The sequence below is a fragment of the Ranitomeya variabilis genome, chromosome 6 (assembly GCF_051348905.1).
Source record: "Ranitomeya variabilis isolate aRanVar5 chromosome 6, aRanVar5.hap1, whole genome shotgun sequence".
Lineage (NCBI taxonomy): Eukaryota > Metazoa > Chordata > Amphibia > Anura > Dendrobatidae > Ranitomeya > Ranitomeya variabilis.
The window spans coordinates 163,709,877-163,727,847 of NC_135237.1; the positions used below are offsets into that span (position 1 = coordinate 163,709,877).

The 17,971-nt window shown below is 43.9% G+C and overlaps 1 protein-coding gene across 1 annotated transcript; it reads right to left on the reverse strand.

Annotated features, from left to right (window-relative positions):
* Positions 1-14,712: 14,712 nt before the first annotated feature.
* Positions 14,713-15,739, reverse strand: LOC143783236 (uncharacterized). The gene is made up of 3 exons (XM_077271654.1): positions 15,731-15,739; positions 15,607-15,685; positions 14,713-15,360 (listed from the first exon to the last, which is right to left on the reverse strand). The coding sequence occupies exons 1-3, from the start codon at positions 15,737-15,739 to the stop codon at positions 14,981-14,983; spliced, it is 468 nt and encodes a 155-aa protein (XP_077127769.1). The 3' UTR covers positions 14,713-14,980.
* Positions 15,740-17,971: the final 2,232 nt, after the last annotated feature.

Here is a 17,971-nt window from a genome sequence, read left to right on the forward strand (position 1 = left end):
ATACCCCTGGTGATGCTAGCTCAACCAGTAACCGTACGAGTGGTGAATGGGTCGACATTGCCCTCACAGATAACACACCAGACCATCCCTTTCACTCTGTCCATGTCGCCATCTCATCAGGAGATTATATCTCTGCTCGTCATTCCTGAGGGAATTGATGAGGTCCTGTTAGGGATACCTTGGCTACGGTACCACTCTCCTCATATCGAGTGGTCCACAGGCAGAATTTTGGGATGGGGTGAATCTTGTGGGGGTAGATGTCAGAGGGAAAGCGTTCAGGTTGCTACTACTGAGGTACCCGCAGATCTATCCTCTCTCCCCAAGCAATATTGGCCCTATGCGGACGTGTTCTTCAAAAGGGCTACAGAGACCCTTGGCCTCACCGCCCCTATGACTGTCCTATGGACCTCTTGCTTGGTGCTAAGCATCCCCGGGTTCAAGTCTATCCATTATCTCTCCCGGAGATGGAGGCAATGTCACAGTACATCCAGGAAAATCTGGCAAGAGGATTCATTAGAAAGTCAGTGTCACCTGCAGGGGCTGGGTTCTTTGTGCAGAAGAAGAATGAAGAACTAAGTTCATGCATAGACTACAGGGGTCTTATTGCCAACACAATTCAGAATAAGTATCCCCTGCCCCTGATATCTCAGCTTTTTGATAGGCTTCGGACAGCAAGGGTATTTACTAAACTAGATCTGCGGGGTGCTTACAACCTGATTCGCATCCGTGAGGAGGACGAATGGAAGATGGCTTTTAACACAAGGGACGGACACTTTGAATGTCTTGTGATGCTCTTTGGGCTCTGTAATGCCTCAGCCGTTTTCCATGACTTTGTAAATGATATCTCCTGGGATATGCTCTCCACCTCAGTCATATCCTATCTGGATGATATTCTCATCTACTCTCCAGATATTGACTCCCACCGGAGAGATGTTTGCAGAGTCCTCGACTTCTTAAAAACAAATTCCCTCTACACCAAGTTGGAGAAATGTGTGTTTGAGCAGGAGTCCTTACCTTTCCTGGGCTATATCATCTCTGCCCAGTGATTGGCTATGGATCCTGCCAAACTACAGGCTGTGATGGACTGGCAAGAACCCCATTCTCTTAAAGCGGTGCAGCGCTTTATTGGGTTCATTAACTATTATCACCAGTTCATCCATCATTTCTCAACTTTGGTAGCTCCCTTGGTAGCCCTCACCAAGAAGGGAGCAAATCCCAAATTGTGGTCTGAGGAGGTCTCCAAGGCCTTCACTTCTATTAAATCTCATTTTGCTAGCGCTCCCATTCTTCATCGCCCCGATGTAGATAAGCCATTTATAATGGAGATGGATGCCTCATCCGTTGGTGCTGGAGCAGTCCTCTTCAAAAAGGATGCTCAAGGTCGGAAACATCCTTGCTTCTTCTATTCCAAGACCTTTACACCAGCGGAGAGGAATTATTCCATTTGGGACAGGGAGTTGCTAGCAATGAAGTTGGCCTTCTCAGAGTGGAGACATCTTTTGGAGGAGGCTCGCTTTCCCTTCCAATTATTCACAGACCACATGAATTTGGTCTATTTACAGACAGCCCAGCGGTTAAATTCTCGCCAGGTCCTTGTCCTTCTCTCAGTTCCATTTCACCCTCCATTTTAACATTCGTGCCGACGCTCTCTCTTGCTCCATTGTATCATCTGAGGAGGAGGAAGAGGAGCCTCGGCTTATTGTCCCTTCCGAGAGCCTGAGAACTGTGGCCCCGGTTTCACTAGAGTCTGTACATCTGGGCAAGACTTTTGTACCATCAAGTTTGCATCCAGAGGTTCTCTCTTGGGCTCATTTGTCTGGGGTGGGTGGACATTTTGGGACCAAAAGGACATCTGAGCTACTGGCGAGGACATACTGGTGGCCGCATATGGCCCATGACGTCAAAGACTATGTTCTGGCGTGTGTCTCCTGGGCCAAGAACAAGTCTCCTCATCAACGGCCAGCTGGGTTGCTTCACCCCCTGCTGGTGGCGGACAGGCCCTGGGAGATGGTCGGGATGGATTTTGTGGTGGGCTTACCCAAGTCTCTTTGTTGCACCATTATTTGGGTGATCACCAACCATTTTTCCAAAATGGTGCACTTGGTGCCTCTTCCACGACTACCTTCTGCACGAGCTTTGGCGGCGTTGTTTATCAAACATATCTTTTGCCTACACGGTATGCTGGACAAAATTGTCAGTGACTGGGGTCCCCAGTTTGCGTCTCGATTCTGGAGAGAGCTTTGTCATCTACTCAGCATTGAGTTGAATCTCTTCAGCATATCATCCCGAGACGAATGGGTTGGTAGAGAGGGCCAACCAGACCATGCTCACCTATCTATTACATTTTGTTACTGCCAGGCAGGATGACTGGGCATCCTTGCTACCGCGGGCGGAGTTTGCCCTTAACAACGCTGTAGCCGACTCCACCGGTCAGACTCCTTTCCTCCTTAATTAAGGCCAGCATCCGCGGGTTCCTGTGCCTATGCCCGTGTCTTCCACCAACACCAGGGTGGCAGACTGGGCTGTGTAGGCACATGACATTTGGGACCGCACTCAGGATGCCATCTGGGCCACCAAGGAGAGAATGAGGTCCTCCGCCGATGCCCATCGGCTCCCTGCTCCGATCTTTGCTCCTGGCGACTTAGTGTGGCTCTCCGCCCATAACATCAGGCTACGAGTTGAGTCCACTAAGTTTGCACCTCGATACTTGGTCCCTTCAAGGTCCTCGAAAAGGTTAACCCTATGGTCTACTGTCTGGCCCTTCCTGCACGCCTAGGTATCACCGACACCTTTCATGTGTCCCTCTTAAAGCCCGTATACATGTCCTGCTTTTCCGAGTCATCAACCGGGACACAGGGTTCAGCAACGGACGATTGCAAGGTGCACGCTACTTTGGGGTACGAGGTGGTATGTTGCAAAAAGTTTTATTTGGTGGATTGGAAGGGTTATGCCCAGAGGATAGGTCCTGGGAGCCTGCTGAGCACATTCGAGCTCATTGCTGCCTTCGAGCGTAGCGAGATCCAGGAAGGGGGGCCCTAAGAGGGGTGGTAATGTTAGGTGTCGAGTTCCTGCCTCTGCACAGGGGGAATCTCGAACCATCTCCGCTGCGGTCTCCCATTCTTCTCCAGCCTTAGCGGAGCCTTCTCAGGGGAGACGTCGGTCCCAGCATCTGACTCAGGCTGATACTGGGCGACTGGTTACTACTGTTCTTCCAGGCTCTGCCTTTGTAGCCAGTGCTGATCAGCAGCGAGCAGATCTTTCTGGGACTAAGTCCTGCCTTTCCCATACTGGGCATGCCCACGGGGTGACCTCTTATTGGAGGTCGAGGGTCACAGGTGCAGGTCCTGAAGTGGTTCCTCTTGGACCACTAAGAAGGTCCTTGAGGGCTAAAACTATAAAAGGTTTGCATGGCCGCACGGCCATGCGCTAGTATCTTTTTTTTTTTTTTTTTTTTTCTCACTCTCAATACATTTAGGAGGCCGTAATGGCACAATGTAATAAAAAACGTAGAGTTAGGACTGCCCCATTATGAGATTGCCGTGAAGTGGCGGGGTAGCTCAAAGAATTGATCAATTATTTGCTAAATATCTCATATTTGAAATACAGTCAGAATTTATTATGTGCATGTGCACTTTGGATATTGCGTTTTGACCTTCAGCAGTGCTGGCTTCTCTTCTTTTTGCTTCAGTATCAAACCTATGTTATGAGCTCAGCGCCAGTGTGGTCATGGTTGTATGTGGTCAGGGTTTGGCTGAAATAAGCCCCTAGAATACTGGCACCTCCGGTGAGGAGTTTTGTGTATGTGGATTCAGTGCTGGCTTATAGCAATTAGAATTCCTGCTCCACCTGAGAGGAGTTGCTTGTGTGCCATTCTGACTGCATGACCACTGTTGGCTCTATTAGGTAGCTGTGATCTCCTGTGAGGTTAACAGGGCATGGCTTTCTCTTTTCGTAGTGAATCTGTGAAGTAACAGAGTTCGCTTATACCTCCATATAGTACCGCCTGTTACTAGCAGCAGGTTTCTCTCCTGCACAGTGGACCCTTGATTGCAAGCGCACCTACTGTCTCATATATATATATATATATATATATATATATATATATATATATATATATATATATATATATATAGTAAAGAAAAAGGAACAGCACAACACTAGTACTTATCTTCGGGTGCAGGGCCCCAGGTAACCAGTCCAACGATTACACCAAATTCACAGGGAAAAAAAGAGGCAGCACTCCATAGTTAAAGTGAAACATGTGGCAGGTTTAATCGACCCACATAGCCGTGCGACGTTTCAGCTCAATCTGAGCCTTTATCAAGCCTTGATAAAGGCTCAGATTGAGCTGAAACGTCGCACGGCTATGTGGGTCTTTTTTTCCCTATATATATATATATATATATATATATATATATATATATATATATATATATATATATATATATATATATATATACACATATATATATATATATATATATACACATATATACAGGGGTTGGACAAAATAATGGAAGCACCTAACATTTTGGCATCATAATCTTCGAACATGTGATAAACATGCAAACCGTGACATATGGTAATGTTTTGTAGTTGATTATTTGTGTTATGTGATATGTGTATGTAAATTAACTGTTTGTTTTGCATAATTGTAAAAACATTGATGAGAACCTGATACCAATGGCAGACCTCTCGGATTTTCAAAGAGGCCAAATTGTTGGTGCTCGTATGGCAGACGCTAGTGTAACAGAAAGTGCCCGAATGCTTGGCGTGTCAAGAGGAACTGTCTCCAAAGCCTTACATTTTTTAAACAATAGTAGTCTACTAAGTTGATATTTGTGCCACCTGATTGTGGCTGAGCAGAAAAGTTTGAGCTGTTGCATGAGTTATCAGGGCTCCCAGCACAGCAGGCCTACACCGATCCCTCACCCACCTATTAATTTGAACTTAAATTCAAAGCTGTAAATGCTGGCCAAGAACCTGGCTCATAAATGGCCCATGCCTGACAGCAGCTGTGCCATTATAATGTTTCTACTGTGGGTCAATTGATGCCACTTTTCCTGGTGTCTGCACCTAATTTTTGGAAATTTTGGACTCCAAGTTGGGTTTCTTTTATGTGTGTTGCCTGAATTTGGCAGGGCTCTCATGGCACCAGGTCTACATCTGTCATTTATCCTTTTGTTACTAATCAATGTTTCATCGAGAAATTCTGGTCCAAGACCTGTCACAGGCCCTCCCTCAAGCATCCATGCTGAGCAATGATACAATTTGTTCTCTGGGTCAGTTTGGCGGTTGGAGAGTTGTAACATGGGGGAAAGCATGATAATTGGGGTGCTACCTCTGAGGACTATACTGCGTGTGATGTTGAGGTGGAGGAAGAGGAGAGGCCACTTGATGCAGCACTTTGCATCCACAGGAGCACAAACTCTTTTCTACTAGTCGTACCGCTGTTTGCTTGCCATAGAAGGGGAGTCGAGTAGCCTGTACATTAACAGAAGTTTTCAGTTGTCTTTGGATAGGACGAGACAGTTTTTGTTCACTAGGGCTTTCAGTAACATAGCCACCTATCCCACATACACCTTGAAAGCTAAGCTTATTCTCCCTTCCCACCATGGCCTCGCCTTTTCCCACTCATGTTGGATGTGCCCTTCTCCTCTTTTAACCAGCTGTTTCACAATCCTAGGACCACACCTATCACTCACCTGTCAGTAAATTTACAATCTATATTTATTTGCTGAGATAGTGTGGCTGGACCACAGAATTAGCACTAATGATTTAGATGCTGAAATGTGGACTGATGTCTAGACCACACAATTAGCACCAATGATTAGGTGCTGAAATGTGGACTTATGGATGGACAACACAATTAACACAAAGGATTTACATGCTGAATTGTGGACTCCTGGATGGACCACTGTATTTGCTCAAACTATTTAGATTCTGAAATGTAGATTCCTGACTGACCTACACTATTAGCACAAATTATTTAAATTCTGAAATGTGGACTCCTGGCTGGACCACATTATTAGCTCAAACTATTTAGATTCTGTAATGTGGACTCCTAGCTGGCCCACACTATTAGCACAAACTATTTAGGTTCTGAAATTGGGACTCCTGGCTGGACCACACTATTAGCTCAAAGGATTTAGATTCAGAAATGTGACCTGATGTCTTTACCACACTAGTAGCAAAAAGGATTTAAATTCAGAAATGTGGCCTGGTGTTTGAACCACACTATTAGCAGATAGGATTTAGATTCAGAAATGTGGCTTGGTGTCGGGTCCACTCTGATAGCAGAAAGGATTTAGATTTAGAAATGTAGCCTGGTGTCTTGGCCACCCAATTAGCACAAAGGATTTGGATGCTGAAATGTGGACTCCTGGATGGACAACACAATTAAAACAAAGGATTTACATGCTGAATTGTGGACTCGTGGATGGACCACTCTATTTGCTTAAACTATTTAGGTTCTGAAATTTAGATTCCTGACTGGCCTACATTATTAGCACAAATTATTTAAATTCTGAAATGTGGACTCCTGGCTGGACCACACTATGTGGTCCTTAATTTTTCTGAAGAAGTTCATGTAATTTCAAACCACATAGAATAAAAATCACAATTTATTTATTAAACTTCATCTCGGACTGATGTCTTTTCAACAACACAGCAGCACAGAGGATTTCCATAAATATTCCTTCTAAACTGTACCACACAATGTTAGGGGTCGAGTTCCCTACTCTGCACAGGGTGAATCTCGGTCCATCTCCGCTGTGGTCTCTGTCATGTTCTCAATGGCAAGAGAACATAGCATAAGCATATGTAGGAACTAGCTCTTGGAAGATGGGAACTGAGCTGACCATGAACTAAACCTAACACACAACTAGCAGTGGCCGGGTAGCATGCCTACGTTGATTCTAGATGCCCAGCACCAGCCGGAGGACTAAATAATGCTAGCAGAGGGAAATATTAGTCCTAGCTCACCTCTAGAGAAATACCCCGAAAGGAGACAGAGGCCCCCCACATATATTGGCGGTGAATCAAGATGAAATAACAAACGTAGTATGAAAATAGGTTTAGCAAATTTGAGGTCCACTTACTACATAGCAGAAGACAGAAAGGGCACTTTCATGGTCAGCTGAAAACCCTATCAAAACACCATCCAGAAATTACTTTAAAACTCTGGCATTAACTCATCACACCAGAGTGGCAATTCCTGTTCACAAGAGCTTTCCAGACACAGTAACGAAACTACAGCTGTGAACTGGAACAAAAATGCAAAAACAAACATGGACAAGAGTCCAACTTATCTAGTAGTTGTCTAGGAGCAGGAACAAGCACAGAGAGGCTTCTGATAACATTGTTGACCGGCAAGCAACTAACAGAGCAGCAAGGTTATATAGCGACTCCCACATCTTGATGGGAACAGGTGAACAGAGAAGATGACAACACCAGTTCAATTCCACCAGTAGCCACCGGGGGAGCCCAGAATCCAAATTCACAACAGTACCCCCCCCTCAAGGAGGGGGCACCGAACCCTCACCAGAACCACCAGGGCGATCAGGATGGGCCCTATGAAAGGCACGAACCAGATCAGAGGCATGAACATCAGAAGCATTCACCCAAGAATTATCCTCCTGGCCGTATCCCTTCCACTTGACCAGATACTGGAGTCTCCGTCTGGAAACACGAGAGTCTAAGATTTTCTCCACAACGTACTCCAACTCACCCTCAACCAACACCGGAGCAGGAGGCTCAACGGAAGGCACAACCGGTACCTCATACCTGCGCAATAACGACCGATGAAAAACGTTATGAATAGAAAAGGATGCAGGGAGGTCCAAACGGAAGGAAACAGGGTTAAGAATCTCCAATATCTTATACGGGCCGATGAACCGAGGCTTAAACTTAGGAGAAGAGACCCTCATAGGGACAAAACGAGAAGACAACCACACCAAATCCCCAACACAAAGCCGAGGACCAACACGACGGTGGCGGTTGGCAAAAAGCTGAGTCTTCTCCTGGGACAACCTCAAATTGTCCACCACCTGCCCCCAGAACTGATGCAATCTCTCCACCACAGCATCCACTCCAGGACAATCCGAAGTTTCCACCTGACCAGAGGAAAATCGAGGATGAAACCCCGAATTACAGAAAAACGGGGACACCAAAGTGGCAGAGCTGGCCCGATTATTGAGAGCGAACTCCGCCAATGGCAAAAAAGCAACCCAATCATCCTGGTCAGCAGACACAAAACACCTCAGATATGTCTCCAGGGTCTGATTAGTCCGCTCGGTCTGGCCATTCGTCTGAGGATGGAAAGCGGACGAAAAAGATAAATCTATGCCCATCCTAGCACAGAATGCCCGCCAAAATCTAGACACGAATTGGGTCCCTCTGTCAGAAATGATATTCTCAGGAATACCATGCAAACGAACAACATTTTGAAAAAACAGAGGAACCAACTCGGAAGAAGAAGGCAACTTGGGCAGAGGAACCAAATGGACCATCTTAGAGAAACGGTCACACACCACCCAGATGACAGACATCTTCTGAGAAACAGGCAGATCTGAAATAAAATCCATCGAGATGTGCGTCCAAGGCCTCTTAGGAATAGGCAAGGGCAACAATAATCCACTAGCCTGAGAGCAACAAGGCTTGGCCCGAGCACAAACGTCACAAGACTGCACAAAGCCTCGCACATCTCGTGACAGGGAAGGCCACCAGAAGGACCTTGCCACCAAATCCCTGGTACCAAAAATGCCAGGATGACCTGCCAACGCAGAAGAATGAACCTCAGAGATGACTCTACTGGTCCAATCATCAGGAACAAACAGTTTATCAGGTGGGCAACGATCCGGTCTATCCGCCTGAAACTCCTGCAAGGCCCGCCGCAGGTCTGGAGAAACGGCTGACAATACCACTCCATCCTTAAGGATACCTGTGGGCTCAGAGTTACCAGGCGAGTCAGGCTCAAAACTCCTAGAAAGGGCATCCGCCTTAACATTCTTAGAACCCGGTAGGTATGACACCACAAAATTAAACCGAGAGAAAAATAATGACCAGCGCGCCTGTCTAGGATTCAGGCGCCTGGCGGTCTCAAGATAAATCAAGTTTTTGTGGTCAGTCAATACCACCACCTGATGTCTGGCCCCCTCAAGCCAATGGCGCCACTCCTCAAAAGCCCACTTCATGGCCAAAAGCTCCCGATTCCCAACATCATAATTCCGCTCAGCGGGCGAAAATTTACGGGAAAAGAAGGCACAAGGCCTCATCACGGAGCAGTCAGAACTTTTCTGCGACAACACTGCCCCTGCTCCGATCTCAGAAGCGTCGACCTCAACCTGAAAAGGTAGAGCAACATCAGGCTGACGCAACACAGGGGCAGAGGAAAAACGGCGCTTAAGCTCCCGAAAGGCCTCCACAGCGTCAGGGGACCAATCAGCAACATCAGCACCCTTCTTAGTCAAATCGGTCAATGGCTTAGCAATATCCGAAAAACCAGCAATAAATCGACGATAAAAGTTAGCAAAGCCCAAAAATTTCTGAAGACTCTTAAGAGAAGAGGGCTGCGTCCAATCACAAATAGCTTGAACCTTGACAGGATCCATTTCAATGGAAGAGGGAGAAAAAATATATCCCAAAAAGGAAATCCTCTGTACCCCAAAAACACACTTAGAACCCTTCACACACAAAGAATTAGACCGCAAAACCTGGAAAACCCTCCTGACTTGCTGGACATGAGAGTCCCAGTCCTCCGAAAAAATCAGAATATCATCCAGATACACAATCATAAATTTATCCAAATAATCGCGAAAAATATCATGCATAAAGGACTGGAAAACTGACGGAGCATTTGAAAGACCAAAAGGCATCACTAAATACTCAAAGTGGCCCTCGGGCGTATCAAATGTGGTTTTCCACTCATCCCCCTGCCTGATTCGCACCAAATTATACGCCCCACGAAGGTCAATCTTAGAGAACCACTTGGCCCCCTTTATGCGAGCAAACAAATCAGTCAGCAACGGCAATGGGTATTGATATTTTACAGTGATTTTATTCAAAAGCCGATAATCGATACATGGTCTCAAAGAGCCGTCTTTTTTTGACACAAAGAAAAAACCGGCTCCTAAGGGAGATGACGATGGACGAATATGTCCCTTTTCCAAGGACTCCTTTATATATTCTCGCATAGCAGCATGTTCAGGCACAGACAGATTAAATAAACGACCCTTTGGGTATTTACTACCCGGGATTAAATCTATGGCACAATCGCACTCTCGGTGCGGAGGTAATGAACCAAGCTTGGATTCTTCAAAGACGTCACGATAGTCAGACAGGAACTCAGGAATTTCAGAGGGAATAGATGATGAAATGGAAACCACAGGTACATCCCCATGAGCCCCCTTACATCCCCAGCTCAACACAGACATAGCTTTCCAGTCGAGGACTGGGTTGTGAGATTGCAGCCAAGGCAATCCTAGCACCAAATCATCATGTAGATTATGCAGCACCAGAAAGCGAATAATCTCCTGGTGATCCGGATTAATACGCATAGTTACTTGTGTCCAGTATTGTGGTTTATTATTATTAGCCAATGGGGTGGAGTCAATCCCCTTCAGAGGAATAAGAGTCTCCAAAGGCTCTAAATCATACCCACAGCGTTTGGCAAAGGACCAATCCATAAGACTCAAAGCGGCGCCAGAGTCGACATAGGCGTCCGTGGTAATAGATGACAAAGAGCAAATCAGGGTCACAGATAGAATAAACTTAGACGGTAAGGTGCAAATGGAAACAGATTTATCAAGCTTTTTAGTGCGCTTAGAGCATGCTGATATAACATGAGTAGAATCACCACAATAGAAACACAACCCATTTTTCCGTCTAAAATTCTGCCGCTCGCTTCGGGACAGAATTCTATCACACTGCATACTCTCTGGCGACTTCTCAGTGGACACCGCCAGATGGTGCACTGGTTTGCGCTCCCGCAAACGCCTATCGATCTGAATAGCCATTGTCATGGACTCATTCAGACCCGCAGGCACAGGGAACCCCACCATAACATCCTTAATGGCATCAGAGAGACCCTCTCTGAAAGTCGCCGCCAGGGCGCACTCATTCCACTGAGTAAGCACAGACCATTTACGGAATCTTTGACAGTAAATTTCCGCTTCATCTTGCCCCTGAGATAGGGACATCAAAGTTTTTTCTGCCTGAAGCTCCAAATGAGGTTCGTCATAAAGCAACCCCAAGGCCAGAAAAAACGCATCCACATTGAGCAACGCAGGATCCCCTGGTGTCAATGAAAAAGCCCAGTCTTGAGGGTCGCCCCGGAGCAAGGAAATCACAATCCTGACCTGCTGTGCAGGGTCTCCGGCAGAGCGAAATTTCAGGGACAAAAATAATTTGCAATTATTTCGAAAATTCTGAAACCCAGATCTATTCCCCGAGAAAAATTCCGGCAAAGGAATTCTCGGCTCAGATACAGGTGCATGACAAACAAAGTCTTGCAAATTTTGTACCTTCGTGGCGAGATTATTCAAACCTGCAGTTACACTCTGAAGATCCATTACAAACAGGTGGACACAGAGCCATTCAAAGATTAGAAGGAGAGAAAAAAAAAAAAAAAAATTCTCAGCAGACTTCTTATTTCTCTCCTTTCTCAGCCAAGGATTTTAACCCTTTAGTGGGCCGGTCAAACTGTCATGTTCTCAATGGCAAGAGAACATAGCATAAGCATATGTAGGAACTAGCTCTTGGAAGATGGGAACTGAGCTGACCATGAACTAAACCTAACACACAACTAGCAGTGGCCGGGTAGCATGCCTACGTTGATTCTAGATGCCCAGCACCAGCCGGAGGACTAAATAATGCTAGCAGAGGGAAATATTAGTCCTAGCTCACCTCTAGAGAAATACCCCGAAAGGAGACAGAGGCCCCCCACATATATTGGCGGTGAATCAAGATGAAATAACAAACGTAGTATGAAAATAGGTTTAGCAAATTTGAGGTCCACTTACTACATAGCAGAAGACAGAAAGGGCACTTTCATGGTCAGCTGAAAACCCTATCAAAACACCATCCAGAAATTACTTTAAAACTCTGGCATTAACTCATAACACCAGAGTGGCAATTCCTGTTCACAAGAGCTTTCCAGACACAGTAACGAAACTACAGCTGTGAACTGGAACAAAAATGCAAAAACAAACATGGACAAGAGTCCAACTTATCTAGTAGTTGTCTAGGAGCAGGAACAAGCACAGAGAGGCTTCTGATAACATTGTTGACCGGCAAGCAACTAACAGAGCAGCAAGGTTATATAGCGACTCCCACATCTTGATGGGAACAGGTGAACAGAGAAGATGACAACACCAGTTCAATTCCACCAGTAGCCACCGGGGGAGCCCAGAATCCAAATTCACAACAGGTCTCCCCTTCTTCTCCTGCCGCAGTGGAGCCTGCTCAGCGGAGACGTCGGTCCCAGCGTCTCGCTCAGTCTGACTCTGTGCTAAGAGTTACTGCTGCCTTTCCTGCTTCTGCCATTGAAGTCGGTGCTGGGCAGCGGCGAGCAGACGCTTCTGGGTCTAAGTCCTGCTTTGCTCGTTCTGAGCATGCCCAGAGTAAGATCTCTCAGTGGAGATCGAGGGTCACATGATCTGATACTGCAGCTAACATCATTGGCTCCTTCAGGAAGGTCCTGTAGGTGCTCACGCTCTGGTGTACCTTCTCATTGGTCCTCCTAGGAAGGTCCTGTACGTGCTGCAGCTATTTAAGGTTCCCATGACCACACGGCCATGCGCTAGTATTGTTCTTTGTTAAGTGCTTTGCACCAGTGTGGTCACGAGAGTATGTGTTCAGGGACCCAGCTGAAATAAGCCCCTAGAATGCTGGCACCTCCGGCGAGGAGTTTCTGTTTGAATGTGTTCAGGGACCCGGCTGAAATAAGCCCCTAGAATGCTGGTACCTCCGGCGAGGAGTTTTGTGTGCATGCGTGACCACTGACTGCTCTCTGTGTGGGCAGTAGGGTGACCAGATCTTATATGGGTTTGAAAAAATGTGGGAATCTTGTCCGTCTGGACCCCACAAAACGATTCCCCTTTCCGGATATTGAGATAGCCAAAATTTGAGCTCGATCAAACGACGTTAACCCGTGCCGCTCGTCGCTCAAAGTTTGAAAAAATCCGAATTTTTGCCCAAAAAGCTGACATATGAAGCCATAACTCCAGAATGGTAAATAATAAAAACACGATTAATATCTCAAAAGAAAGCTAATGTTGTTCTTCAAAATTTATATTTTATACATAATTGTTATTTTAAGTCAAACTGAGTTAAAACATCTTTTAGCCCCAAGAACGTGACCTGGTACCACTAGGAGCATACTTCGTATATTTTGTTATTAAGTGATACATTTTTTTTTTTTTGGTATATTTTTGAGTTTAAAGTAGAAATATAATAAAAAAACAAGTAATACTGATAAGTCTAATGACTTTTTTTATTTTAAAATATAAAAATGAGGTATTTAATACATACAAAACAGACAGAAAAGATACAGACGTAGTACCTACATGAGTTGATAATTTTACATAGTTATCTAATCTATTCTAGAGGTTTTGTTAAAGTAGTTTTTGAAACGTCAGAATATAATGCTCGGCATTTGCTTACAACTTGCAGGACATATTGCTTTTGTTCTTCATTTTTTGTCAGAAGTTCGTTAAAGTCGGTTATTAATTTAACACCACGCTCAGCCATATCATTAACTACTTTTAATGTTTTGACAATTTTCAATCCTTCTTGGAAGTCATTATTTTGAGGCCAGGTGTTTGGATTTTGTCTTAGGAAATCCGTTTTTATATTAAATCGGTCAAAGAATGTAAATGTTTCTTTGGTAAGTAAATTTAACAATCCTCCATCAACGACCTCTTTTACTTTTTCTTTCTTAACTTTTGGATTTACAACCCTAGCGTGCTCTGATGGTTCATCTGTGCTACTGAGCAATTTATTAGCCATTAACAACTTTTCATCGTCTGTAATGTTGGGATCAAAAAACGATAATCCCACCAACTCTGCATTCAAATACCACAAATGGTTTGAAAATTTGGTCAGGGCTATTTCTGCAATGTCGTTGTCACATTCTTTATAGTCTAACAGACTATGCAAAATACCTAAATCTTGCTTTGGCGCAAGATGAGCTTTTGGAGCATTGAACCAAGCTTTACAATAAATTTTAACTAGGAAAACAGAAATGGCACGCACAGAACTTTCTTCTTCTTTAGACATCTTAAATTGACGACGAAAAATGAACATTTTTAAGCAGTAAATAGCCTTTGCCATCCACCTAGCGTGATGAATGGCTCCTGGAGTTCTAAAACCCACAACATTGCCGTCTAGTGATCCAACAAATACGAGAACCAACTGCAACAGCTCCTTGTAGTCATCTCTGGGGTGGCTCTCAGTTAATTTGGTCTCGAATTCAGCAGTAACATTTGCAATTACTTCTGTAGTTAGCTGCTTTTGTATTAGCTTGTCACTGATACCTGTGTCGTATTTTCCTTTGTCTATCTTGGGCCACGCAGTGAGGAATCTTTTGAAAATGTCTGCATGAGGTCCAGTGGTTGATCCCATTTTAGTGTCGAATACGCCTCTTAACACAATTTCCAAGATATGGTGACGGCAAGCTAGGTGAAGCAATTCTCTTCCTAACATTTTCTCCAATAGGACGCATGCTCCTTTGAGTCTTCCCGTGTTCGATGCTGCAGTGTCGAAGCACATCGCCTTGACGGTGTTGGGAAGACCCCATTCCTGTAGGCATTCATATACGGCTACGGCTTGCTCCTCTCCAGAGCTGCTTGCTGTTACAGGAACTCCCAGCAGCTGTTCCTTTTCGCCATATGAAATAGCAATAGCTATTCGCTCACATTGCTCATTTTTTAAAACACCCGGTAAAAGTTTACCGTCCCAATGGACAACCACGGGCTCTTTTTCAGGAATGTTTATCTAACATGTTTTTAGTATATTGTTCTCTGAACGTTTGCCTTCTAGAATGTAATAAAGTTTTCGAGACTTTGTACTCAAGAGGGTCAAGGTTTAGTGCTTCTAGAGTAGCTATTAAAATTCTCGTGGCATTTCTGTCGGATAACTTACATCGATCTAACACAATGGATAATTTCATGTTTAAAATCTCTTTAACGCCCCTTGCAAATGAAAGTTTCATCCTCTTGCTCTCAGATGGTCCTGGATCTTCTGCAGCTTCTTCAGGGATGTTGTCCTTTTCCTCCAAGCTCTCAAGTTCCTGGTAGATGTTGTCCTCTTCAGTATCTTCTTCTTCTTTTCCTTCTTCGAGCTTGTCTTCATCATCCGTCTCTAAGAAGTAACAAAAGAAAGAGAAAAAAAAGACTATAAAAACTTGTCGTTTTAGCAGAATAGTAATAATACATAGGTACTAAATTACCTACTTCTAATTATCAATAGGTATTATTTTAAGAATATAAACTCAATCATAAAGATGCCAAATGATGCTTTCATGTACAATTTTCTTTCAATTATATTGAAACTATTTACTTATTTGTTTATCTACTTTTTAGAATAATAATAATAAAATAAACTCACCAATATCAAAAGTTTCTTCTTGGATTTGTCGGTTTACTTTTGCAAGTTCCTTTTGCGCCTTGATTTCTTCAATTTCGTCCTATTGGAGCAAATGTTAGGAAGAGAATTGCTACACCTAGCTTGCCGTCACCATATCTTGGCAATTGTGTTAAGAGGCGTATTCGACACTAAAATGGGATCAACCACTGGACCTCATGCAGACATTTTCAAAAGATTCCTCACTGCGTGGCCCAAGATAGACAAAGGAAAATACGACACAGGTATCAGTGACAAGCTAATACAAAAGCAGCTAACTACAGAAGTAATTGCAAATGTTACTGCTGAATTCGAGACCAAATTAACTGAGAGCCACCCCAGAGATGACTACAAGGAGCTGTTGCAGTTGGTTCTCGTATTTGTTGGATCACTAGACGGCAATGTTGTGGGTTTTAGAACTCCAGGAGCCATTCATCACGCTAGGTGGATGGCAAAGGCTATTTACTGCTTAAAAATGTTCATTTTTCGTCGTCAATTTAAGATGTCTAAAGAAGAAGAAAGTTCTGTGCGTGCCATTTCTGTTTTCCTAGTTAAAATTTATTGTAAAGCTTGGTTCAATGCTCCAAAAGCTCATCTTGCGCCAAAGCAAGATTTAGGTATTTTGCATAGTCTGTTAGACTATAAAGAATGTGACAACGACATTGCAGAAATAGCCCTGACCAAATTTTCGAACCATTTGTGGTATTTGAATGCAGAGTTGGTGGGATTATCGTTTTTTGATCCCAACATTACAGACGATGAAAAGTTGTTAATGGCTAATAAATTGCTCAGTAGCACAGATGAACCATCAGAGCACGCTAGGGTTGTAAATCCAAAAGTTAAGAAAGAAAAAGTAAAAGAGGTCGTTGATGGAGGATTGTTAAATTTACTTACCAAAGAAACATTTACATTCTTTGACCGATTTAATATAAAAACGGATTTCCTAAGACAAAATCCAAACACCTGGCCTCAAAATAATGACTTCCAAGAAGGATTGAAAATTGTCAAAACATTAAAAGTAGTTAATGATATGGCTGAGCGTGGTGTTAAATTAATAACCGACTTTAACGACCTTCTGACAAAAAATGAAGAACAAAAGCAATATGTCCTGCAAGTTGTAAGCAAATGCCGAGCATTATATTCTGACGTTTCAAAAACTACTTTAACAAAACCTCTAGAATAGATTAGATAACTATGTAAAATTATCAACTCATGTAGGTACTACGTCTGTATCTTTTCTGTCTGTTTTGTATGTATTAAATACCTCATTTTTATATTTTAAAATAAAAAAAAGTAATTAGACTTATCAGTATTACTTGTTTTTTTTATTATATTTCTACTTTAAACTCAAAAATATACCAAAAAAAAAAAAATGTATCACTTAATAACAAAATATACGAAGTATGCTCCTAGTGGTACCAGGTCACGTTCTTGGGGCTAAAAGATGTTTTAACTCAGTTTGACTTAAAATAACAATTATGTATAAAATATAAATTTTGAAGAACAACATTAGCTTTCTTTTGAAATATTAAGCGTGTTTTTATTATTTACCATTCTGGAGTTATGGCTTCATATGTCAGCTTTTTGGGCAAAAATTCGGATTTTTTCAAACTTTGAGCGACGAGCGGCACGGGTTAACGTCGTTTGATCGAGCTCAAATTTTGGTTATCTCAATATCCGGAAAGGGGAATCGTTTTGTGGGGTCCAGACGGACAAAATTCCAACATCGATTTTTTGTGGTCACCCTAGTGGGCAGTTAGCCTGTGCCTCTGTGAAGCCTAACAGGGCACAGTGCTTTTCTTTCACGACTACTCGGTGAAGTAACTGAGTTAGTCCATACCGCCATATTGTGCCGTCGTTGCTAGCACCAGGTACTCCTGCATGGTGGACCCTGGGCTGCGAACGCAACAATATCAATAAAAACATCTCTATTTATTTGGTGCGTTCCGCTAGCTGTAACATAATACTAGCGCCAGGGTCTGGCTAGTAAATGGCGGACATTCAGCAAACTTTGCGGTATATCCAGCAGCTGGAGGGTAGGCTGGCGGCTCTCGAGAGCTCAACCCCAGCTGTGGATGTTACCACAGTTGCTGTACAGGCTGCTAGTGTGGCTGCAGCTACTTTGTCCACTGCCACCCCTGTTCCGACATTATCTCGCCTCCTGCTGCCAGAAAAATTTTCTGGAGACAGCAAATCTTGTAGGGGTTTCGTGAGTCAGTGCTCTATTCATCTCGAGCTCCTGGCTGGACGTTTCCCTACTGAGCGGGTTCAGGTGGGATTTATTCTGTCTCTCTTGTCGGACAGGGCATTGGAGTGGGCTACGCCGCTGTGGGAGCGTGGCAATCATGTG